The 25,728-nt window shown below is 39.3% G+C and overlaps 1 protein-coding gene across 2 annotated transcripts; it reads left to right on the top strand.

The window, feature by feature from the left end:
• Window positions 1–2,768: 2,768 nt before the first annotated feature.
• On the top strand, window positions 2,769–21,639 carry LOC134427172 (Y+L amino acid transporter 2-like). 2 transcript variants are annotated; one of them, XM_063172767.1, is made up of 10 exons: window positions 2,769–3,403; window positions 9,577–10,094; window positions 11,352–11,477; window positions 14,106–14,250; window positions 15,116–15,239; window positions 15,958–16,061; window positions 16,335–16,431; window positions 17,409–17,558; window positions 19,782–19,965; window positions 20,650–21,639. In XM_063172767.1, exons 2-10 carry the CDS (start codon window positions 9,593–9,595, stop codon window positions 20,739–20,741), a joined length of 1,524 nt encoding a protein of 507 aa, XP_063028837.1. In that variant the 5' UTR covers window positions 2,769–3,403; window positions 9,577–9,592; the 3' UTR covers window positions 20,742–21,639. The 2 variants fall into 2 exon arrangements, with proteins under 2 accessions (XP_063028837.1, XP_063028847.1); XM_063172777.1 differs by lacking the exon at window positions 2,769–3,403 and adding an exon at window positions 4,126–4,213.
• The last annotated feature ends 4,089 nt before the right edge of the window (window positions 21,640–25,728 follow it).

Raw genomic sequence — 25,728 nt, 5'->3', positions numbered from 1 at the left:
TTTAATAAAGAAAGTTTTTGACATAAACTGGGTATTTGCCTTTTATCCTGCTTCCCTCTGGAAGCTGAAAAATTCCCGTTAAATAGCTGAAATCAGGGCTATGGTGCAATGAGTGGCTGTGCTTTTCCCAGAGTAGACCTAATGATGTCTAGCAGGGAGAGGTCTGAGGAAAGCTGGTGCCAAAACTGTGTGTTTCACTGCACATCACATTTTAAGCCACATTGTTCATTATTATTGGTCCTTAAAATAATATTTGTGTCTTGCAAGCTGGGAAGTAAGATTTCTTCAATGTGTGTCCAAAATTGTTCATGTATTAGGAACTTTCCTGAGAACCCACTGTAAGACAGCTGTGTCAAGGAAAGGAGCATCCTGCAGCTTTCAAAGTCTCCCTGTTGACTCCTGCCTGTCAGTACAGAACTAGTTTGGTTTCTCTTAATTACAATTAAATGTGGCCCTATGGAGTCACATTCAGGAATGGTGCTGTCACACTGCTGCAATCACTATGGGCTGCTCCTCTTTGTGTGCCTTCCCTGTGAGGTGGCACAGCTGCAGAAAGAGTAATTTTCTACCCCCAGCTCTGAATATATTATACCCCCATGTCTGTAAGGCCATGAGCATTCCAGCCAAAACCCAGCCCTCCAAGGAAACCCTGAGGCTACTCAGTATGGAAACTCAGGCCAATCTCCCTCCTCTTTCCTTGGACCCTGATTCCCATGATGGAATACACTCATGGAATAGTTCTGGTTAGAAGGGGACTGCTAAGGGTCAGCTTGTCCAGCCCTTCTGCCATGGTCAGGGACACCTTCAGCTGGATCAGGTTGCTCAGAGCCAGTGTGACCTTGAATGTTTCCAGGGTGTCAGACACTACCACTCTGGGCAACATCAACCAGCCCTCTCCAACGCCTCTAACACACAAATCTCCTTGAGTGAAAGGGAGGAGGAGGAGGCAGCCACAGTTGGAGCTCAAGAGATACAGACAAGGGCATAATGAGAATGATTTGGGGTCAGCATGGGGGAAGAGAGGTGGAGGTTTTGTGCTTGGCCTTCACACAGAGTAAAGGGTTTATGGAGGTGACACATGTGAGAGTCAGTATGAGCCGCAGTCTGACACTTCTGTTGTTTTACAGTTGTTTTAACAGTAGTTTGTACATTCCTCATTTCTTCATTGCAATTCCTAACAGATTTTCCTGCTTTTTCACTCCAAGGGGAAATGATGCTGATGTTTCAGACTGACAGTAAAAGCTTTTCTCTGAGTTGTAACAGCTCACTGAAAGCCTTTTAAAATGTGCACGTAGAAATGTATTTTTATATGTAGACAGGGAAAAATAGAAACACAGGACTACACATATTATTTAGTGTTTGTTGGCATTAGATTTTGTATGGTATTTTAGCACCTTGTCACTGAGTAGTGGCTGCTCCTTGTGTTCTGCTGCCACACCTGAAGTTAACATGGTTGGGAGAAGCTTGTTGGTCTGTGAGCTACATTCTCTCCTGCATCAACTTCATGGCAAAGTAAGTAAAACTCTGGTTTTACCAAGATGACACTAATGGTGGCCTTTGTTTGCCATTCAGAGTCTTGCAGCTGATGGCAGAGGGTGTTTGGCAGTGTGTTTTCAGTCAGGGGTCAGTGTAAGTGCATCTGTTGTGGATGAGCACTGTAGGGGCCCGGGCTGGCTGAGGCACAGAGGGCAGAGTTATGGAACAGGAGGAAGCAGAGCACTTGGCAGGGCACCACTGAGCTGTTTGCTGCAGCTGAGCAATGGTATGAATGAAGAGGGCTCTGGAAATAATTGAACTGGCCTTGTTTCCAGTGCAAGTATGAAAAGCTTTCCTGAACAGTAATGGAAGCGTGGGCAGAAAATGCCACAGGTTTAGTCAGGCAAGCATGCCTTACTTTGCTGTTCAATCAGGAAATGTGTGTTTATATGTAACTGAGACACACAGAAGAATTACTGTGAACAGTAAGTTGGTACAGGAGAAGCTTCACTGCAAACATTCTTATCAAGTCCTGAAATACTGTAAAAATGAGTAAGAAAAACTTGTTACAAAGGCATTCACATTCACTTCTTTACATTAAAATGCAAGATTTACATTTAATCTTCCTTGGCAAAGGAACTCGATTTTGTGTTTACAGAATAAATGTTCAGGAAAAATCCTTTTTGTGCACAGTGCATGCTTTATGATTGCTCAATGTTGATTTATGTGCTGTTCCTGTAAATCTATGGCAAGTGTCCAGTAGTGTGTAACCATGAGGGTCAGGCCAACAGAAATATGGGAGACATTAATGAAGAAAAGACTCTGTTTCATGTTTGAATATACAGCTTCTACAGACTTGAAACAAAGGGCTGAGGCTGGCTCAGGAGCAGGATAAATGGACAGTATAAAGGTGGTCTATAGCAAAGCCCCTCAACATAACACACAATCAGAAAAACAGTTTGGTGCCCCACATCAGAAACAGGACAAACTCAAGTTCAAATTTCAGAGTGAAAATAATTACACATTCTTGAAAATATACATTCTGGGCTTTAGGTTTTAGTTTGTGAACAATTGTCCTGGCAGAAGGAAAAGAATTTAAGATGACAGAGGCCCTGATTAAGGAACGTGGGGCTCAGCCTCTGTTTGTCCAACAAGGAAAAACATCCCTGCAAAACAAGCCCATTGCCAAAATTGCTACATTATAATGTACGTAACCACAAACTTGCAGGCAGCTGGAATTGTGCAATCTTTTCAGGCAGGCAGACTTAGAGAGCTCTCATCCTTCGTAGATAAAACAACTTGAAAACTGTTTATTCAAAGAATTTGTCCTACACCTGCTTTGAATAGGGTTTAAAAGAAACACAGCCATTTCTGTGTAAACATTAACTGTATAGCTGTCTCAGTCTACCATAAAAAGTATGTTTATACAAGATGTTACTTTAAAATGAAGAAGCAGGAGGAGCGCTGGCTTTAAAAAGAAAGATTTGTATTTTGTTTATTATTCCTTTTGGTCACCATGGGTTACAGGATGGAATGTGCAACGAGATTCTATGCTCCTGCTTGTTTTCTAGTTGGGCTGCTCAGGTGTGTTGGAGGAATATCTGTGCTTGGATTCAAATGTTTTACTTCTCTGTGTGATTAGTGGTCCAGTCTGAGGAAGTGCTGTTATCTGGTGCTTCAGCTCTAGTGACAAGACTCTTGACCTGCTGGATCAGCTCCTTCCAGATGCCCTTTGGCACATGAGTACATCATTCTTCACGGAAAACAAAAATCCCGGTTAAATCTTGCATTTATTAACTTTTCACTCTGCCAAAAAAGCAGAGTTTTATTTTCTGGATGTTTACTTGTATGCTGTATACCATACTGGCTTTGCTACAGGACATCACAGGACAACCTATTACTTCAGAAGACTAACTGAATACACTGGGTAAATAATTTCTTTCTTTCTTTGCTTATTCTTATCCTAGGGCTTTTTTTTAAAGCTTATTTAATTAAAGTAAGATCTTAACGCCAGATCAGCCTGTTTTGTGTCTCATGCATCATGTCATAAATTACTATAAAAGACACAAATCTATAATTCTGAAAATAAGAAAAATAATCGAGTTGATTAATATCTAACAAAGCATAAACTTAGAAGAAAATTTGGAAAAAAAACCCCAGAAAAACATTTCGTAGTTTGAAATTGAATAATGTCTATTAATTTCAGTTTACAACTCTTTGCTAGTCTATCCCTCTGAAAGACTTTCTGATTTAGCAAGTTATGCCACCAGAATAAACATTTTTGTGTAGTGTTAGTAAAAATTCCACTGAGGCTTTCTAAATCGGCAAGAAGGAATTAGTCTGCATTAGTTATTCATGGTTTCAGTGACATATGGATGAAGGATTTTTCCACCCCAGCTTTCCTTTTTTTTACTTCTATCACAACTTTCTTAGGAATAGATAGCAGCAGTTGCCTGCTTCTGCCTGCTAATGACCTCAGCTGAGGCTGTTTGGGGAAACCACATTCCAGGAGAGTCTGAGATCTTTCTTGAAAGCTCTCATTGATTTTAATATTCATGCTACTGTAATAAAAATAGCAGGTAATGCAGTGAGTGAGAGAAGTGGCTATTCATATGGGTATTAACTTAGCTATCCTGGTTAAACAGAGGTGTTTACTTAGAGCAGCAGCCCTAGAGAGGCACTGTTCTATTCCAGCAGCCCTTCTGCTAAAGGAAGCAAGCATGTCACCTACCCTCTGGTAAGGTGCTAGCTTCTCTTTTTAATACTTTCCTTAGATTTGGGCTACATAGCTTTTCTCTCAAATCTCCTCTGTGATTTGTTTTGGGGTGGGAATGTAGTGCTGGGGGTGGAGCAAGTCCCTTCTGTGGGAAAGGCAGTCCGTGACCCTAGTAATGCATGTGAAGCAATTATTCATTAAATGTTTTATAAACATAGAATTTGAAATCCAAAAAGAAATATGCTTGTTTCCTATTGAGTGAGAAATGTTTGCTTCAGATGAGATCAAAGTGGATTTTTTGTTGCTGTTGTTTGAGTTTTTAGTATTATAATTTCTGAGAGTATTTTATTTTATGCTGTTTCCTCATACTGCATAATCTTGTTTTGTTTGCTTTCCTCATTGGGAAATGTCCAACAGTACAAGCTGTTATGAATACTCCCTTTGAGACCTGTTGATGCTCATACTCAGTAGTAGTGTTTTGAAGTCTGAGCTACACATTTTTGGTCATGTTGAAAACTGCTTGCTCATCTGATTTCATGTTCCAATAGCTATTAATATAAATGTATATGTTTGGATTTTTTTAAGTTTTACAGGCAGGAGAAAATTGCCCAGAATGTACTTAGAGAAAATAAGAGATTGCTCATGACTTTTACATGTGCTTTCTACATGCACATTGATTTCTAATACACACATAATTAAAATGTGCTAGATTTTAATTTTAAATGTTATTCTTAATGTCACTAATTTTCTGAATGAAACTAGAAAATATTGGGGGTTTATCCGTTTTCTTAGCTGGTTTGACTTTGCCTGGTTCATTGGTGGCGCTTTCATTATTGAGAAATTTTGTGGAGGTAGACAAAATTCACCAAAACAAAAGACCATGAAATGAGGTGTAAATCTGATGGCCAGCATGTTCCAACATCTTTCATAGCAGTTGACTTTTTAAATTACTTTCCTCAGCTTCCAACAGAAGCTGCTGAAGGCAGCAATAATTCATCTCTGAGATCTTATTGATTTACTAATATTTCTTAAATTAAAAGATGAGAATTGCTAAATACTCTTAAACAGAGGCATCTCAGTCCCTCTGGAAGCAGTTTTGCACAAGTCCATAAGTTCCTATGGAGGTACATAAGCACTTCCCTGGCCAAGCCTTCTTGAATCATTTGGCAAAGTTGAATTACCTCCTTAAGAAGGAAGCAATCTTTCATGAAATGTAGACCCCTGAAGAATGGGAAGAGAAAATCCTGCCCTACCAAACCAGCCCTACAGTAATTTATGGAAGAACTGTGTTTGATTTCAGCTTTAGTTTTCAACTACTATCTACTTGCCACTTCCTTCACTTTTGTGTATGACTTTTGGCAGTAGCTTAAGTAAGAAACGACCTTTTAAGAATTACCTGTATGTAATTAACTTAACTTCTCAGGCATTGGTCTCCAAGGTCCTTTCTCTTGCTCTTTGCATATCCAGCTGTGAGATAAACATGAAGCTCCAAAGGATTTAGGGCCATTATGGCTGTCTGGACTCTCAAGGCATTGTGTTTCCCTGAGAGGAAAATTTGCCTCCATTTATTGAGACAGTGCCTAAGAAAAAGGAAGACCTGAATGAAAATAGGTTCTGAAGCTGTGTAGCAGAGCTCACTTGCTGACACGAGGCAGAGGCAAGTGCTGGCAGCTGTGTCATTCAGCCTGCTGTGGCCTCTGAGGCACATTGATTCCAGAAACCAATACCTCCTTCTGCTTGTCCCACTCTGTGGAACCAAGATACCAAGGACCTTCTTTAGCATCAGAAAGCTTTTATGCTTTGCTCTTCAGACTTCATACTCAAGAGTTACTAAAATACCTGTACTGGTAATTTCGCTGCCATAAAGTTTTATCATCACAACACCCAACCATGTTAAAACTGAATGCGAAGAACCTCAGCTTTTTAATTACTACATAAATTAAAACTTTCTGGTCTCAGAAAGCCACTTTGAATGCTAGATGATTCACCATAAATATTTTTCATCTATTATAGTACAGGATTTTAAGACTGAAAATGGGCACCTCTGTAAGAAATCACCTTATTACAGGTCTGATGGCTGTCCCCAATAAGCTCTCTCAGTTAGTAGCTTTTGCTGTCTCTCACTTGGATTGGTGCACCTTCAAAATGGTGGAGAAGAGCTATTGAAGCATTCTTGAACGTGCAAGCTTCTCAGCTGAAGCTTCTTGGCACACCAGTTCAAGGCAGAAGCAACGGTGATGGTCCCAGAAAGGGAACATGGTGGCATGAGGATGAAGTGATAGTGACAAGAGTAGGACAGGACTATTGACCAGATTCAGTAGGAAAAAAATAGCAGAAGCTATAAATGAGGTAAAGAATTAGACAACAGACACTGGGCAAATCTTTGAATAGTTTTCATCATTGCCTGGAATGTAAAAGCATTCTTTAAACATTTGACAAAAAAATTATTCTTAAGCTATTATACAGGGAGATCTGTACAGGAGATTATGTCCTATATCCCACTAATTTTCTTAATAGCATGAAAACTTTGCTGAGAACTAGCATCAGTCACGACTCAGTGAATCTTGTTTATTTAAGGACATAGTCCTGAATAAAGAAATCAGTAACTGCTCCAACAATGTGGTGGCACTGAATGAAATCAGTGCACTGTCAAAGCTGCTAGAAATATTAATGTTGTCTTGGTGGAGAAGGACAGGCAGAAGCTGTTTAAAAAATTTTGTCCAAAAATTTCTACTTTCAGATTATATAAATTAATTACAGTGAAGTTGCACATCTTGGTTATGGAAACTGAATCTCTTTCCCTTTGATTCTCGGGCCATACCTATTTGAGGACTTATTTGAGGGTCTGGGTAAAAGTTCTGCTAATGTGACATGTCTCAAAGTACTGAATTTTGAACTGTTTCTTCTAATTGTTTTTCTTTCATAATGGTTTAATCAGCAGTCACTTATTTATGGAGGAAATACTTCCCTACACAGCTCCGGTTACAAATTTTTAGAAATTGGAAATAAACTTTTGGTAGCACAAGAGATAAGAGGAAAATATGCAAAACATTGTGTTACTTAAGAATATAATTTAAACTTTACCTTAGTGCTCTCATGAAAGCCGCAGATTGTAAAAGTACTACTAGGCTTCAGTAGCACTGCCAGTTTAAATGATCAAATTTCCTGTAGCTAGCAGGCCCTCTGTACGAGACATCCGAGTTCAGGTTTGATACCATGTACACAAGTTACCCATAGCTACCAATTACTTGATGTATTCTTTTTTACAGGAAAATAACTGTATCCTCCTTACCAGGGAGACTTCATTTCAGGAAAAGTGATAGCCCCTGGGTTTGATCACTGCTTGCATAGCTCCACATTAACATCACCTGGGTAACAAAGGTTAATTTTGAATTCCCACACCCTTTGAGCTGTGCTGACTGAAACAGTTGGGCATTTCAGCTCCCAGCCAGATCTCGCATTTAAAAATCTGAAAAAAAAAATTAAAAATCATACATCAAGCATAAGAAGCGTACAATCATTTTAAATCAGCTATGCTAGAAAAGGACTATTAATACAGAAATATGTCCAGATTTTAGCATGTTACTATCATGATGAACACTCCAAACAGCTGCCATCATGGGAAGGGTTTCTGCTGATATTTTATGTAGCCATCAAGAACAGAAATGGAGACAGGAGGTTCTGGAAGTATTGGCCTATTGGCCTGTATTTTGGGGTGGGGAGGGTGACTTTTTCCTCCTTTCTGTCACACAGAAGGTAACAGTTGAAGCTCATCAGGAATCTGAAGGAAGGTATATGAATGGTGTATTGGATGCATGAAATTTCTCCCTGCAAAACAGGATGATGTTTTTTATTCCTAGAGGGATGATGTGACAAGTAACAGGAGTCACTTGTGTGTGTGAGGAGGAGGAGGCCAAAAAGTCAAAAGGGAGACTGCAGTCATGCTTGGACACTTGACAAGAGTTAATGTTTAAGTTTATACCAGTGTTCCCACAGTGTTCCTGTGGTTAGGGAAAGTGCCATTGGGATGAGAAAAGCATTTAATCTTTAAAGAGAGTTTGACATCTTTTACTTTTTAGTACTCATCAGGCCTAGTTCACTATTTGATCAATTAGGAAAGTAAGTTGCATCAAAAAAGCTGGGAAGGAAGACATAGAATTATAATATATTCAAGGTTGCTAAACCAGCCATACTTTACAAGGAAAGCAAACCTTTCAGGAAGTTTGGGGAGGGTCGATTGTTTTAAATTGGCCATTGACCCACGTTTAACAACACAAATTTATGAATCACATGTAATGTGTAAACATTTGTAATCAAATGGGTTTTGTTTTGCCAGTGTTGCATGGATGAGCTTTGTTCTACTCAGGGAACTTGGATCTAGATCATAGGATTTTAAGGAAATGATCTTCAGAAGTGCTTTAGAGTGTGTGTGGAGGAGAGAAGGGAAGGAGAAACAGATATCTTTTGAGATAGATACCAAAAATTAGCCATTGGTCTAAGCCACCTTATACATCAGCAGGACTCAAGAGCTGAGGCAGTCCCTGCAGCCCTGGGTTCCTCAGCCCCAGAGCTGGGCAGGTGTGCACAAGGCAGGCTGATCCTGTGCAGTCAGGTCCTGCTTCCCAGCTCCCAGCACACTTGGATCTTGTCCTGCGAGCAGCAGAGGGAAATGCTTTTACAGACATGTTTTGTTGGACTCTCTTACACAGAAGCATTCCAGGGACAGAGTGTCCCAGACTCAATCCCTCTGAATGTTAGTGGCTTCTCCTGAGTTAAGTGAGGTTAATAGCTAACCAAGCTGCATTATTCACTGCTGCAGTAAAAGATTTTTTTACCCTCATATGAACATTTATTTTGTGAGATTAGAGGTTTTGAGGCTCTTTTTCTGTCTTTGGTGTTCTCCAGCAGAACAGTTTTCAAGTGAATGTCATTTGATAAAACAAATAATAATGAAATTGAAATTCTTTGTGAGATAAGAACAAATTTTAGGAAGAGGTATTCTTGTAGAAGATACTCCAGCTGTATTAGAACGTGTTTCCTGGGATACAGTGTCTCTTCCTTCCTTAAAATATTTTCAATAACATAACATAAAATTACAATTCAAGACAAATAATAATAGTGAACTGCGAGTTAACAAAAGCTTCAGAATCTATAACCAAAGACAGTGGCCTCATACTTATGCATTAAAAAGGTATGTAACCATGAAAGTTAAAAAACTTCACTAGTGTGCTATTCCTGAACTGCAAGATAAAATCAGGCAAAATAGTTGTTCTTTGTATCATTTATGCCTTGTATGTTAATTTTATTATCCATGTCTCTGATGCCACATGCATCAATAATAATAATAATAATAATACAAAAATGTTCTCTCCTCTTGTTTTCAGATAACGTGACTTGAAGATGCCAACCCCTTGGCAAAAATGCTGCAATAAAAAGTCCAGAACTGAGAATGCAAAAGCTGAAATGGACAATATGGCAGAGACAAGTGAAAAAATGCAGATGAAAAAAGAAATCACATTACTAAATGGAGTTTCTTTAATTGTAGGGAACATGATTGGCTCTGGTATATTCGTATCACCCCGAGGGGTTTTAATGTATAGTGCTTCCTATGGACTCTCACTGATCATCTGGGCACTTGGTGGGATTTTTTCCCTGTTTGGAGCTTTGTGTTACGTGGAACTGGGAACATCCATCATAAAATCTGGAGGCAGTTATGCCTATATTCTGGAGGCATTTGGGGCCTTTGTGGCCTTCATCAGACTCTGGTCTTCCTTGCTAATTATCGAACCAACAACTCAGGCAGTGATAGCAATCACATTTGCTAACTACATTGTTCAGTCAATTTTTCCCCACTGTGAGCCGCCGTATGACGCAGTCAGGCTGATTGCAGCTGCCTGTATATGTAAGTAGTGATTGCCAGAAGTTAAGAACTGTAATTATGCGTGGTCAGAGAAGGTTTTTCTAAATTTCTATTTCTTTGTATTCTGTGAAAATAATTATTACCTATCAAAAACACGTTCTTAAGAACTAATAATCTTTTATTCAGATGTATTGTGTTTGGAGCTGGTATTACTAGAGGGGAGAGGAGAATTACAACAATTTGGCAGAGAGAAATTGTGACTGCTGATTAAAGGTACACAATTGTCTATGGGTTCACTGGCCTAACTGGCTGACAGGACACTGTCACATGCACAGCTTCATTTATGAAAATGAAGGCAAGAAGTTCTATGAGCATGTGTGGTTGCATGCTAGTGCCCTAACTATATAGAATGATTTCTAAATTATTTTCATTTTGAGAATTACAAAACCCTTTTTCTTCCTTTCAAAACTGAAGTATAGATTATAGGCAAGTCAAGGAAACAGAAGCAAAGACCAAAAAGATTTCTAGATAAGAAAAAGCCCACTTTGATCCATGCTTGAGAGCACTCTATGTGACCATGCCATGTTTGTTCTGCTCTCTTCTCCAGCAGCTGGGCTTCATACCTGGTGCCAATGCACACCATCGCCTTTCCTCATCTATCTCTGTTTTGAATCAGGGGGCGGCAAGAGGGAGAAGTTTGCTGTGTTGCCCTGTGTGTGCTGGAGTGAGAGCAGATGGGCACATAGCTCAGCCCCTGGCTGGACCTGCTGCCAGCTGAGGGACAAGCCTGACTGCAGAGAATTTGGGAAAAGGAGGAAACTTCAAAACCACGAGCATAGAGTAATAGCATGCTGGCCTGGCTCAATTCAGTATCTTCTCACAGCATGCAAACTATGTTTGTGCAGAAGTTGTCCTTATTCTGTACCAAAACTGGAGCTTAACTCGGCAGGAAGAAATTTTTGATATACAGGATATAAAGAAATACTATCATTTGTATGCAAATAGTTCTTGTTGAGTTCAATAAAATGTAAATATTATTTAAAAGGAGAAGGAGCTAGTCCTAAAATTCAAAGATTGGTGTGTTTTGTCCTACTCACTGTCATGAAAACAGAAAACCATTGTGTAAATTTTAAACCAGGTATTTCATTTTAGTAAATCTGGGAAGTCCTGAAGTGGTGAAATTTAATTCAGTTTTACTCCTTGAAAGAGTAGTAGTATCTGGATAGATGGGTTTGAAATATGACTTAAGTGATGTTAAACATCCAGGGCTCCTTTCATGCATATTCTATTTCTCTGCAGGTTCCTTAACATTTATTAACTGTGTTAATGTAAAGTGGGGTACCCGTGTACAAGATATTTTCACATATGCCAAAGTCATGGCTCTTATCTTGGTGATATCTGTTGGCCTTTACAAAATTGGCAAAGGTAAGAATCATTTTCATGTACCTAAATTCTATGAAATGAATCATATATGACGATTTCAAAATCCACGTAGGGAGATCTTTAACACTTATATATGAAGTGTTGTTTATTCTGCAAAGAAAAGTCTGCCATAGGAAGATCAGATGTATTTTATGGCTTGTTAAGCAATAGAGGGTTAATTATTCAGGCCAAGTCCTGTGCTGCTTGGTCTGAATAGCAAATAGCAGCTAAATTAACATCACTTTACTGCTGAATAGTTAAAGTCAGCCTCGGTGTCTGACTCATGCATTACTACCTGTCCTGTAACAGGACAGGGGAACAGAAATTGCATTGCTCCTCACAGTTCCCCCCACCACCATTCCCACCCCACTGGCACCACCCCCCAGGCACAGCACCCTGCCAGAAGAGAGCCAGAGAGGGTAAATCATGGGTGGGATTTGTGGGAGGGCATCTTTGTTCCTAGAAACAGAGGAGAAGACTGCAACAGTGCAGTTGTGTGAATCACTGTGGCATGGTGTTACTGTAAGGCATCACAGGGCAGATGAGCCACCTCCTATCAGCAGTAACTGGACTGAAGTGAACACACTGCAAAGCTGGAGAGCAGTTTATGCTGGTGCTACCTCAGAGCTCGGTATATAGCAATAGATTTGATTTTATTAATTGGGCCTCTGGTACAGTGAATTCTCCTCTAGTTCTAGCTCTGCTGCTTAGATTACTAAGGGTTTTGCATTTTCATTTTCTCTGAAATTCTTAAATTGCATAGCCTTTATCTTTATTCCATTGAAATAAAGGTGGTTTTCCCTCTCCAGTTTAGGAATTATATTTTTCTCCTGCTAAATTAACTTATAAAACCTAACAAGCATGCTTTCTATTCCATTTCTGTTTGCTGGCCTCCTCCTTTCCTTTGCTGCAGTTGCATCAGGTGTTACACCATAAAGCTGCATTAGACTTTAGGAAAGCTTTCTGGTTTAGCCATTACCTCTGCATGTCAGTTGTCACCAGCTGGTTGAAGTCTAAAGGGACCTGGACAACCAAACCCAGTCCCAAGGGCAGAGAGGTGAACATTCCGAGAAGAAGCATTGCTTCAGGGTCACAGTTGCATGAAGGAGTAGTTCCCCTCATGAAACTGCTGCAGCTTTGCAAAAGTGTGATTCTGTGGCGTCACCTCTGTAGCAGCACCGCCCCTGCTTTCAAATTGCCTCCTTCAAAAGTGCCTCCCCTCCTGCTCACTGCTGTGCTGCTGGGGGCAGGGGCTGCTCCCTCTGGTCCCACATACTGCCCATTTTGTTTCCTCTGCATTGCTCTGTGGGCTCAGGGAGGGTTGAAGCATGAAGGGAACATTATGGTGAGGCACACAAAGTGCTGAGGGCTTTTACTGGTAGCAAAGGTCTCATCTCTGCTTTGCTTAAGCAGAACTGAGCACTTAAATACGGGAAAGTCTGGGAGGAGGAATGATGCCAATTTCTGGAGGAAGCTGTGATCAGGTCAATGACCCTTTTAAACTCAGCAGCTGTTTTAATGAAAAGAACAGTTATGATGTTTTAGCCCTGCCTTATTCTTTCTGATGTGCTTGGATACACTTCTTGTGTTAAAGGTCTGTAAATATAACTGATTCTGAATATGAACTGTCTTTACCAAAAAAACAACTCAGAAAACTCTTCTTGAACATTTTGGATTTTTCTTTCTTTTACCTTCCAACCGTTTTCTTCTCCAAAGTATGTGTACATCTCATATCTTCTCTTCTTTGGTTCAAACAGTCTCCTGCTCTTTGGTGACTGAATTGCATTTGTTGTACCTAAAAACTCCTTAGTGGAATCAGTGCTTTCATTTTACAAAAAAAGCCAACAAAAAGACATTACTTTCTTTTCTAATTGAAGTTTCAGCATGTTTCTGTCTTCTCTTAATACTTAACCCGCTTCCATTTTGATTAGATGGTAGACTTTCCTTCTGCAATCTCAGTAAGGCCTCTCTTCCCCTTTCCAGCTCGGCAGTGAAGGCTTGTGCAGTTTCACTAACATTTGGCCTATTTTTCTGCACTCTGCACGTTCTCATCTCAACCAATGGAGCTTAACGAAAGCAGAATATTGAAAGGAAAAATTTTTAATTTCATCCCTTAGTTTTGGGGAAGCCCCTTGTCGGTCAGAGCATCCCACTGAAAAGTAAAGGAGGTCCCCCTCTAGTGGCCACTAATTCATCTGGGGAAAATAAAAGCACAGCTGTTAGGAAGGAATATGAGACAGATTCAGGAACTGAAACTGGGTTTGCCAAGCGCCTCATCCTGGCTGACAGGGCACTGCATGCCCTCGGTATGGCTCCCTCCTTCGGAAGGGTCAGCAGTAATGTCAGGAGGGGACTCTGTGAATTCTGGTAGAATTACAAAAGTCACATCCAAATAACAAACGTGAAAATGTTCTCTTTTCTCCCTGTGCAAGTGTAGCTGTCTGAACATCTGGTTGAAACTCTCTTGTTTGTTAATTAAAAATGTAAGTTGTGCAGTTTTAGAAACAGTAATGAAACCCGGATGCAGTGGGGTGTTATTTCCTTTTGGTTAGCTGGCACTTGAGGTGTAGTGCCCGTCTAAGTTGCAATCCTTGAAATGTAACAGTCAATTGGCACCTGCCATTTGTACAGGGGAAACTGAAAACCTGAGAGCTCCGTTTGAGGGCTCAGCAACAAACCCAGGGATGATTGCCCTGGCTCTCTACTCTGCCCTCTTCTCCTACTCAGGATGGGACACGCTCAACTATGTCACCGAGGAAATGCAGAATCCTGAGAGGTAAACACAGGCTTTCCCTTTGAACCGCTGACAGGTGATGGCAGGACAAGCCACTCTGTATTTGTTTCTGATTAGTCAAATTATTTTCTCTTCTCTTCAAATGAAGGAGTAAGTAGGAGAACTCTTTCTGATTATTGTGCTCATTTATCAGTTATATCACACTAATGAATCATTTACCTGTATATGTGTATTTTACATCTTCCACTTCAGACTACAATTTTTAAAGAAGAAGAACAAATCCCTGCTGGAAGCAAGGAAAAGCAAGGTGCATCTGGCCCTCTAAAATTCCCTGCATCTCTTCAGTTAGGCAGAATTATTTTCCCAAGACATTTTTGCCACCAGTAGAGTAAGACTGTGTCAGATTTGTGGCTTTTATGATGTGATCTTCAGCATTATGGTTTATGGGCAAATATCATCTCCCCCCTTCTGTAGGGACGCCAGCCCTGTGGGAGTTGGCTTGAGTCAGCCACTCAAGCTGATATAGTCCATCTTGTCTTGGGACATGCATAGGTTATCAGTCAGGGAAAAATGCCACAATCAAGAAAATACCTAAGTCTGTGCTTAAATCTTATTGTTTCAGAGCTCTCTTACATTGCTGCATATAACAGACAGTGTATTAAATTTACATGTATGAATGTTTTAAGGCTTTTTCTTTTAAACTTGTGACAGACACACAAGCAACAAACTAAGCTTTTCATGGCTTTATGGCATTGTTTCACACATGGCTGCTTGTTGTTTTGTAACACCATGATTCAAAATGATGGATTACAAGACGTGATGGAGGTATCCATTCTGGGAACAATCTTCTATTTAATTATTTCTTTTTTAAATAACATGGACTAATTTTTCCATTTTCCTTTTGCAGGAACTTACCTCTTTCTATTGCAATTTCAATGCCTATTGTAGCTATTATTTACTTGTTGACTAATATAGCATACTATGTAGTGTTGGACATGTCAGCTCTCCTCACAAGTGATGCGGTGGCTGTGGTAAGTTGTGGAACATAACTCAAACCAGAGACACTGCAGGAAAATTTCAGGTAGCATGCTTGGCAAACAGCTGAAATACTATCATGTTGAAGGCTGCTTAAAACATTTTTTTCATGTAACAGTACCAGAAGGTGCATATCAAGAATATATCAAATAAATATGCTCTTGAAAAATTGTCTTTTATACTCTGTAAATCCTGCTCTTAACACTACATCATAGGAAAGATGTTTTTGCCAGGACCAAGGAGCTATAGAAAGTCTGGGTTGTTGAAGAACCAGTTTTTTTTTGTTATCATTCTAATGTACAGTATGTAATGTTTAATGCTGCACAACCACAGCAATATTTTCAGTGCAGAAATGTGCACTGAAATGTTTTTTAAACCTTATCAATATTTTATACAAAAATAAAATAATAATTCATGGATTACTACAGTTGGGATTTGTCAGAATACTTTAAAGCAAATACATCATCCTCTTTTCCGTCACTGAATTAATCTAGGCTTAGATTTTTTTAAAAAATATTTTTATAGTATCTGCCAATGTTATTTTGATGCTGATCGGCTTTTCCAAATTCTAATTTCCTAAGTCATTTTTGGGTGCCATCAAAAAGCATGGGCTATGACACTACATTTGGAATAATGTGTTTTCCTGAGAGTTTCTCAGAATTATCCATATTCCTAACACAGTGGGCCTCACCATTTTCTTTTTTTCTGTTACAGACATTTGCAGGTGAAACCCTTAGTCATGCCAAGTGGATAATTCCTATAGCAGTGGCCATGTCTTGCTATAGCGGCTTAAACTCATCAATTATTGCAGCATCTCGGTATGGAATAGAAGATTTATTTTAAATAATTGAAGAGGAATCTATAATCTGCCTTCTTTACTAGTTTGGTAATTTTTGCCATGTCAAGTCATACATTTATGATGGAGGTGTTGTTACAGTCAGATGTCTTCTCATGATTAGCAACATTTGATAAACTAAAGCCACTTAAGAAGAGAACAGCACTTACAACAGAGTAATAAAAGAATTGTTTCTTTGCTTTGTCAGGAAGCAAAAAGCTCTTCCTATGGTTGAGTTTCCTTAGTCTATTTTTAGGCTGTTCTATGTTGGAGCCAGGGAAGGCCACCTCCCTGTCAGTCTGAGCTTGATCCACGTGAAGTGCTTCACACCGGTGCCCGCTCTCCTGTTCAACGTAAGTGACGCCCAGCCTCGCGCCTGCCTGGCACCTGGGGTTTGCACAACATCTCTGCTCTGCCCTGGATGTCTCACAGACTTCTCCTGCCCTGGAGACATCTCCCACAATTTAAACTCATTGAGGGGGTGGGAGGGGTGTTATTTTGTTTGACCGAGGGGTTTTTTTTCAGTGGAAAGAGAATGGCTTGATTCGTTCATGGGCTCTCCAAACAATATTAGTGAGAAGTACAATAGTATTGGTGAGAAAACAGAGAATGGCTAAAGATGTAATGGTATAGACAAGAGCTGTTTATGTCTCTTATGTGAGCTTTTAAAGTTTCACTGGAGGAGAACATGTCAGGAGCATCTCTTCGACCCTGCTGTAGGCTGATGTTCTACAACTGTAGTTATAACAGGAATGACAAAGCTCTTAAAATTAAATTTCTCCCATTGGATGCCTATAGTCCTGTTGACTTTTTTATTGTTGCCACTATACAGATGAGATCTTGTGTTACAGAATTACTGGAAATTATTTTCATAAATAATCTATGTATTTAAGCATGCATTTTATTTGATGTCTGCCATTGCCATGTGTTACATATCATTTATGAATAGATTATCATACTCACCCTGCTTGACATCAAATAATTTACTAAAAATTATAATCTCATTATAAAGACTCTTCTCACAGGGACTCTGTTTGCACTAGCAAGTTGATTTATACTCTCTGGGTATACCACCATTCACATTTTTGATGTGGAAAGTGGAAGTTTTTCTGCTCATCTGTTAAAATAGACATGGAATTCCTGGTGGTTTAGGTCTTTCTGTGCAGGCAGTATAGCACACCTGCAGGGCACAGAATTTTCTCTAATGGTTTCAGTTTATGAGTGGACTTAAATCCTAAGCTCATACAAATAGGTTGGAAACCGGTCAGTTTATAACTTTACTCTGTCCTTGTTTTCACATTAAAAAGTCTTTGTTTTTTATTGTTTCTAGGGCTTAATGACTTTGCTTTATCTCCTTGTGGAAGATGTTTTCCTCCTTATTAATTACTACTGCTTCAACTACTGGCTCTTTGTGGGTCTATCTATTGCAGGACTAATCTATCTGAGATATACTCAGCCACATAGACCACGACCTGTTAAAGTAAGTAAAAAAGTCAGGAACAAAGCTCTAAAAGCCAGCTAATGCATGTGTTTATAAGACTTTTAATATATATCACAACCATAACAGTACCAGTTATATTATAGATTATTTATTAGCCATAGAAATTCTTTCAAAATACAAGATGAAGGAGCAAAACCCATTAAGAGCCCACAAGAACATCTGATGTGGTAGTTTTGCTGTGAGATTGAAATTATATACACCATTTATTCTTCTTTCATTCAGACTTATTATAATTTTTGTTTCAAAACAAATAAGGTATAAATAAATGTCTTGGGTTTTTAGCCCATCTTGGGAGAACAGCAGACTCAGTAGAGCTGGTGATGGAAGCTCCAGAGAGGTTAACACTCTGATCAAACCTACATGATTTAACAAGCACAGTAAAATCCTTCCAAAGCCCATAAATGTCCAGAATTCTGCCCACACAGAAGTTAGCTTAAATTATCAAATATATTTTGAATGTTCCCTCCCACTGGGTAGTGGTCATAAACAGTAAAATGCAAGTTTGATGATTGACTTAGAAGAGCATTTGACTATCAGTTAGGCAAGGGTGAGTGCACAGAAACAAAGTGTGCCTAAAACCTGTTTCTAGTTTTAATCCAGTGATTGTCCAGGAAGCAAGGATGGAAACACACAGCAGGCACACAAAACCATGCACTGGTTCCTGTGTGTTGGCTCCATGACCTGCATTTCGGCTCTGCAGTGATGCAGTAAAAATCAAGAGAATTACAAATTAACACCCCCCAAATATTTCTTCTTTGTCAATCTCTCTTCCTAAACTCCTCCATCATTTTTACAAACACATTTTCTTTCCACTAAAGTGTAACATCCTGATTAATTTTAAAAAAGTTCAAACAAAGGCATAAAATATTCTAAGCACCTCCTGCTAGAAACCTTCCTAATTTTCCACAGCACACCAAATTTTCCTGAAGCATGTTCACACTCAATTTCCAAACTTTCCCACAAAATATGTAGAAGATAAATATTAAATCTTGCCTTATTGGCAATTTTGCCTCTGACTCTACTAAGGATTACATTCAGATTTTACACAAAGACTGTTTAATTCCTGTCAGCATTTGCCAGCTTAGTCAACACCACAACTCCACATACACCATTTCCTTTTCTGAAATGCAGCAGTTGGTTTTCATCAACTTATATTTTTATCCTTTAAAAGGAAAAAATAGTATTTATAACAGTAAACTCTCACCAATTTCAGCTGGAATTCAAATGTCAACTCCTGGACCCTTGAGAAGGCTCACTACTAGAGACAGGAAAAATAAAAAGTGAAAAATAAATTCATAAAGAGGTTTTTGAAACCTTCATAGAATCATAAAAGGTCAAGGTTTGGAAGGGACCTCAAAGATCACCTAGTACTAACCTAGGGACAATTTCCACCAGACCAGGTTGCTCAAGGATTTATCCAACCTAGCCTTGAACTACTGCCAGAGTTGGGGTATCCACAACCTCCCTGGGCAACCAGTCCCAGTGTCTCGCCACTTTCACAGTGGAGAATTTCTTCCTAATACCTAACCTAAATTTCTCCTCTTTCAGTTTGTACCCATTGTTCCTTATCCTATCACTACATTTCCTGGTGAAGAATCCCTCTCCAGCTTCCCTGTAGGCCCCCTAAGACACTGGAAGGTTGCTGTGAGGTGTCCATGCAACCTTTTCTTCTCTTGGCTGAACAGCCCCAGCTTTCTCAGCCTGCTGTCACAGGGAAGGTACTCCAGTCATATCAGCTTCATGGCCCAACTTTCCTTATTTGTGATATGATATTTGTTAAGTGCCCACAAAAAGGGTTGTAAATCAGTCCTTTAGTTCTACAACATCAAGAATGTAATTGAAGGTCTAGAGAGGTAGTTCCCAACCAAAAATACAAGTAACAATTCTGAACGGAAGTTGGAGAGAAAGCTACCAATTACTTAAAGTATTTCTTTCAAAGGTTGATCTTTTACCAATTGTAAAGGAACTGAGTTTATGCAGGCCTGAAAAAAATAAAATAGATGCTCAGATGTATACCAAATAAGACTCTCAGCAGTGTACAGAGAAGTTAATAAATTATGCTGACTGCAAGCAGTCAAAAAGATTCAGTACATACTTTTATTATTGACATGTCTAACTTTAATCTGCAAAGCCTGAATTTTTACAATAGAGTGTTTGTTGCATCTTTTAACAAATGCTGTATTTTTTTTTTTGTCTTCACAGCTTAGCCTCTTCTTCCCTATAGTATATTGCTTGTGTTCCCTATTCCTGATTATAGTGCCTCTCTACAGTGACACAATCAATTCCCTTATTGGGGTTGGGATTGCCCTCTCAGGCATTCCTGCATATTATTTGGGAGTCTATCTGCCAGTTGAAAAACGACCTAAATGTCTACTTTGGCTCTCTGGTAAGCAACATCATGTCCCAGTCACCATGTCAAAACCTTGGTCAGAAGAAGGAAAGAACAATTTTTCTGAAATCCTTATTTATATGAAGTTTGGCTGTGCTTTGGTATGTGGCATGTCTGAGATCATCTGCTTTATCACATGGTCCTGAAAACAAAACCATGCTTACCTGTACAAAACAACAATATGTAGGTGTCGTAACTGTGTTGGCTCAATAAAAACCATGTAGGATTGTGAATACTAAACCTAATCTTTTTAATACCCTGGAAGGTATTCTGAAATACCAGAACATCTTTGCTTCACTTTCCATCCAAGAATGGAAAAATCCAAATCAAAGGAGTCCACAGATTTTCAAAAACAACAAAATAATTAATTATTCACTTGAAGTGTAGTTGCTAGTCCTCAAATTCAGACAGTCTGGAAAAACAAATTTTTAATATTTTTGTTTATTATACTTTGAATTCAGCTATCAGCAATGAAAATGTTGATGAAAACATGATTAAACAAGAATTTCAGTTTAATAATTGGCTTCTTTTGCTTTTAGCTATTTATAACTTATGCCTAATTTTATTGATTAATGTGTTTCAAGATTTTTCTGCTATCTGTGTAATGTTTTCAAATCCTCAAAATCCAGATGTATGTCTAAGATATATTTAAATTTCTGTCACACATTTTTGCCACTTCAGCTACAACAACGAAGTATGTTCAGATGCTCTTCTACTGTGCTCTGTCAGACCTGGACATAGATGTGGAACCCACCGCAGCCAAGAGTAAATAGAGTTGCCTCAACATTGAGAATTGTGCCTTGACATCTCCTATCTGGAACAATTTTTATCATCTGAAGTTCTCCCCACATGTTCAGTCATACTAGAGTGCCAACCACTGTACTGTGCATCAGTTTGATGTCAGTTAAGTTGTGATGGTTTTATAAAACACTCTGTTTTCCAGGATTTCTTTTTAAAATTCTGTTTGTTAATATTGAGTTATCATGTAACATGTTGAAACTATAAAGCACTTTGTTGGAAAGGATGAAAGTTTGACAAGAAAGTTTCACAGATATGTGTGCTTGGCGGAAAGCTCTTTGAATGTAGAATCTGAGAATGAAATAGAGATGGAAAGCAAGTTTTGATACAGAAGAACAATAGATGTCTAAATTGACAACTGCTGAGCCAGTCGTTACTGGACAACTAACAAAGCAAAGGTTAAGTCGTGTTGGAAGGGTGTTTTATGACTAGAGCAAAGGATATGTTGACCACAAACAAAAAGATATTTTTACCAAGCAGAAATAGGTCTTAGGAAAAGCAGAAAGATAGCACAGGCAAACAAGCATGCCAATGTGGCAAGTCGGAAAAACGTCTAAGAATTTTTCGCTGCAAGAAAACTGAAAAACAACTTTAAGCTTAGACTGTAACATATTAACTCATGTGATTGGATAGTATTGACCATAATATGGTAATGATAGTAGTTATGATAGGCTATAGGTAATAGTAAAGGTATTAATTGGTTATGTATTAGGATGCTCAGCAAAGAAAAATATATAATGCAATATAACCAAAACTAAAGTGTCTTCAGTCTTGTCTATAGCTGAAACTGACAGCTGTAGGCATGGCTCTGTCACCCACAACCCAAGACTGCTTTAAAATCTGGTGTACAATAAACAGCATTTTGAAGAGCCACCTGGAGTCCTGCATCTCTCGTCTCAGGCTCTTACTAATGGCGCCCACATTTTAGTAGGCAAACTCGGACTTTTAGCAGTAAGAGACCTCCTGGTGAACTCAGAAGGAAGAGCCCACAAGGAGGAACAGGCACCTGAAAGGAAGGTGACCGGAGGCTGGACAGGTGTTGCTGCAGGACAGTACCTGGATTGGAGCTCAGTGTACAGCAAGGAGGACAGCAGGTGAGCACTGGGGAATCAATGGGGCAGAATGTGTCTGCCGATCAGAGACGTGTATCAGCATTTAAAATATCTAATTAAATCCAGTCCAAGGAAATTACCAAAACAAGAGCTTAAAAAGCTTCTACCATGGACTGAGACCAAGTTCCCAAATGCCGATTCTACAGCTGTGTTTACCGGAGACCTTTGGGACTCTGTGGGGGTCAAATGATACAATGCTATTTCTCACCACGACAAAACAGCAGCAGATTTACTCCCCACTTGCTGTGTGCTTGTAGAAATGTTTTCTGGGAAACTCCCGCTTCAGTGCCCTTTCCCCCCACCATTCCACCTGAACCCTCCGCGCTGCCTCTCCAGCCAAGAGAGGGGAGGAGGAAGAGGGAGAGGAAAACACCAACTGCAGCTGCAGTAAGAGAGGCAGACCAAGCTAAAAGCTACTCTACCTCAGAGGATGAGGGGGATCCCTTAAATCCAACACCAAATCCTTAAATCCATCACCAACAAACGCCAAAAACCAACCAGATTTGTTTCCAAATAATCCCAGGACTTCTGCTGTGACTGGAGGAGATCTTTTAACCATGTCACCGCCGCCAGCAGGAAGCACTGAGGGACCCACTAAATCATCCCCCAGATTCCTTACACCTGCAGCTTGCAAGGCTTTAGAGAAAATTACTGATGCTCTGCCAAATAGACCAGGACATCTCTATGTTCCAGATAAACATTTTTTCCTTGCAGTTTTAGGAGAAACACTGAGACTGAATGCTCTCATCTTTTAATGGGACTCCTCTCAAAATTGCCTTTGCTAATAACTGAATGGGTTTTTCTTTCTTACAGGTCACCAAAGACAATCTTTACATCTTTAGAGATGATTTCTCAAATCATCATCAAAGGCAGAGCAAGGCTCTTCTTTCTACAGCAGGTTGCAAATCTACAATCATCTACTTACCTATAATTAAATCCTATTTTGATTGGGCCATGCAAAAGTCAGATTTGTTGTATCCCTTGTTAGATTTTCCAGGTGTTTGCTCCATTCATTATCCACCACACAAATTGATCAAAGCTAAATTATGCTACAAAGAGAAACCCCTTATCAGTGAAGAAACTTTAGAATCTCTTCAGTTATGGGCCAGGACAAACACACAAGGCAGTAGTTACATGGCAAAATAAAAATACTAAATCCTGGGAACAAGATGTTCAGACAGTCAAAGGTTCTCCTCAGACTGTTAAATTGGCAGCCATGGTAAGAGCATTTCAGCTCTTTCCAGAGCCTTTTAACTTAGTCACTGATTCAGCATACATTGCTAACATTGTTAGGAGAATTGAAGGCTCTGTTATAAAAGATGTTAGGAACAACAAATTGTCTTTAGCTCACCTGTCTTTATCAAATTTTGTCGCACAGAAATAATCCGTATTTTGTTGCCCACATTAGAGCTCACTCTGGTCTCCCAGGATTTATGGCAGAAGGGAATGCACGAGCTGATGCATTGGCATCAGCAGCATGTGGTGGGGCAACTGCAGGAGACACTGAAGATTCCACTTTGGTGCTTCCTGCAGCTACCTTGCCTAACATTGTTGAACAAGCTCAATTGAGTCATGCCTTTTTTCACCAAAATGCAGAGGCGCTCAGATGAGATTTTCACATTTCCCTAGAGCAAGCACAAGCCATTATAAAGGCTTGCCCTGACTGCTAGCTTGTCCAACCTAGCCCTTCTACATATGCCACCAACCCAAGAGGGTTGGAAAGTTTTCAAAAATGGCAAACAGATGTCACAAAGTACCCTTCTTTTGGGAAATTTAAAAATATCCCTGTCTCTACTGATACATTTTCAAAAGCAGTTTTTGCATCTGCACATTTAGGAGGAACAGCTGAACATGTTTGCCAGCATTTTTCACAAGCATTTTCCTCACTGGATGTCCCTCAAGAAATCAAAACTGAAAATGGTCTTTCTTATGCTTCACAAGAATTGGCCACATTTTTAAATGACTGGGGTGTTTGCCATACATTTGGTATTCCCTACTCTCCCACAGGTCAGGGAATGGTAGAAAGAACACATCAAACTCTAAAACACATTTTAGATCATCAGAAAGGGGGGGAGCCCAGGATACACCTCAAAGGAGTTTGAATAAAGCTTTGTATGTTTATAACTTTCTTTGAATAGCTCTGCAGAAGAGCTTGATCCCCCCCCATTTACAGATATTTCATGAACAACAAAAAAGCAAAACTGAAAGAGTAGCCCCCAGTTTCAATTAAAAATCTAGAATCAGGACAAATTGAAGGACCATATGATCTTATAACATGGGGCAAGGACTTTGCATGAATTTCTACAGATATAGGACTCAAGTGGCTGCCAGCAAAAAATGTGAAACTGCACCACCCATCAAAGCCCATGGATGCTTCCACACCAGCCAGTGACCCTGCGAGTGGAAGCCGAGAAACCAGCACCCAAACATGAACTACACAGAATCACCCAGAGAAAATTGTCTGCCAGAAACAGTTCAAGAAAATAATGGAGTTTTATTATCATTTGTGTGGGTGAATGCAGCTTTTACCCTTTTGTTTTTATTTTGTGAAAGTGAAGCTTTACCTGTAACTCAACCAAAGACAAATGTTTGGGTTTGTTTAGCCAAGTCCACAGGCTCCGACACCATCTGCTTATCCAACACAATCCCCTGATAAAACTCTTTCAACTTGTTTGGTTGTAGTGCCTTTCCCAGAAACTTTTGATAATGTCACTTTTGATAAATATTGGCCATATGACAATCATGACATTTCCCCAACTCCCAGCCTGAGACACCAAACTTATATTGGTAATTATAAAGTTGATAAATCTGACATTCAAGAATTAGAATTTTTAGGCTCATTAACTATGGACACTTGTTACTTGTTTCATTTTGTGGGAAAAAACAGCCCTCATCTAAATGTTACTCCTTATCACCCAGTTTATAGTAATGACTTGGTGTCATCAAACTAAGCTTCTTACATACAATGAACCTCACACAAATCATTTTAACAAACTTCCTATTCAATTTCCTAAAGGAATTGTCTTATCTGTGGAGACAGGACTTGGCAAGGTATTCCCTCAAAATCATATGGTGCCTCTTGTGCCCTGGGAAAACTTACAATAATTGCTCCCAGTGTCAAAAAAGCAATCAAAAAGAAAAATAGAAAAATAAGATCTTCCTTGGGGCATCATTATGACAGCAACTGTGATAGTGAGTTTCACCCTTGGAACTCTGGAAAATCAATTGTTACAAGCATTTTTTTGCTTCCGCTGTCCTCAATTGCAGTGAAACAGTTAAACAAATTAGGGTGTTGGCTCAGTAAAGAAATAAACTCTGCTATGATTAGTGATTTGCTGACAGATGAAGTCAGACATGCTGCTTTATGAAACAGAGCTGCTATTGACTTTCTTTTACTAGCACATGGGCATGGCTGTGAAGATTTTGAAGGATTGTGTTGTATGAACTTGTCTGATCATTCTACTTCTATTCATAAACAGCTGCAAAACTTAAGAGATTTAGCTAACCAAATTTCAGCAGATGAAACAGTCTTGGCTAGACTGTTTGTTTGATGGTTGGAGCTTTGCACCTTGGCTGAAGGAACCCTGTAAAGTAGGCTTGATTGTTTTAGTGGTGATAATTGTAATTATAGTAGTGGTGCCCTCTGCACTTCAATGTGTGCAGAGAATGATGAATAAGAAGACAGTTTCTAGCATCTTTGTTGTTCATCAGAATGGAGGAGATGTTGGAAAGGATGAACATTTGACAAGAAAGTTTCACAGGTATGTGTGCTTGGCAGAAAGGTCTCTGAATGTAGAATCTGAGAGAGAAATAGAGATGGAAGCAAGTTTTGATATAGAAGAATAATAGA

This window comes from Melospiza melodia, chromosome 1 (genome assembly GCF_035770615.1).
Source record: "Melospiza melodia melodia isolate bMelMel2 chromosome 1, bMelMel2.pri, whole genome shotgun sequence".
Taxonomy (NCBI): Eukaryota; Metazoa; Chordata; class Aves; order Passeriformes; family Passerellidae; genus Melospiza; species Melospiza melodia.
Note: the sequence above shows the minus strand (reverse complement) of the source record. Positions and strands in the feature narration are given on the sequence as shown.

Coding starts and splice junctions, on each gene's coding strand:
- LOC134427172 (XM_063172767.1), top strand. CDS start 9,593: ATGCCAACCCCTTGGCAAAAATGCTGCAATAAAAAGTCCAGAACTGAG. Junction 10,095..11,351: donor GATTGCAGCTGCCTGTATAT/GTAAGTAGTGAT, acceptor ATTTCTCTGCAG/GTTCCTTAACATTTATTAAC. Junction 17,559..19,781: donor ATAGACCACGACCTGTTAAA/GTAAGTAAAAAA, acceptor TTGTCTTCACAG/CTTAGCCTCTTCTTCCCTAT.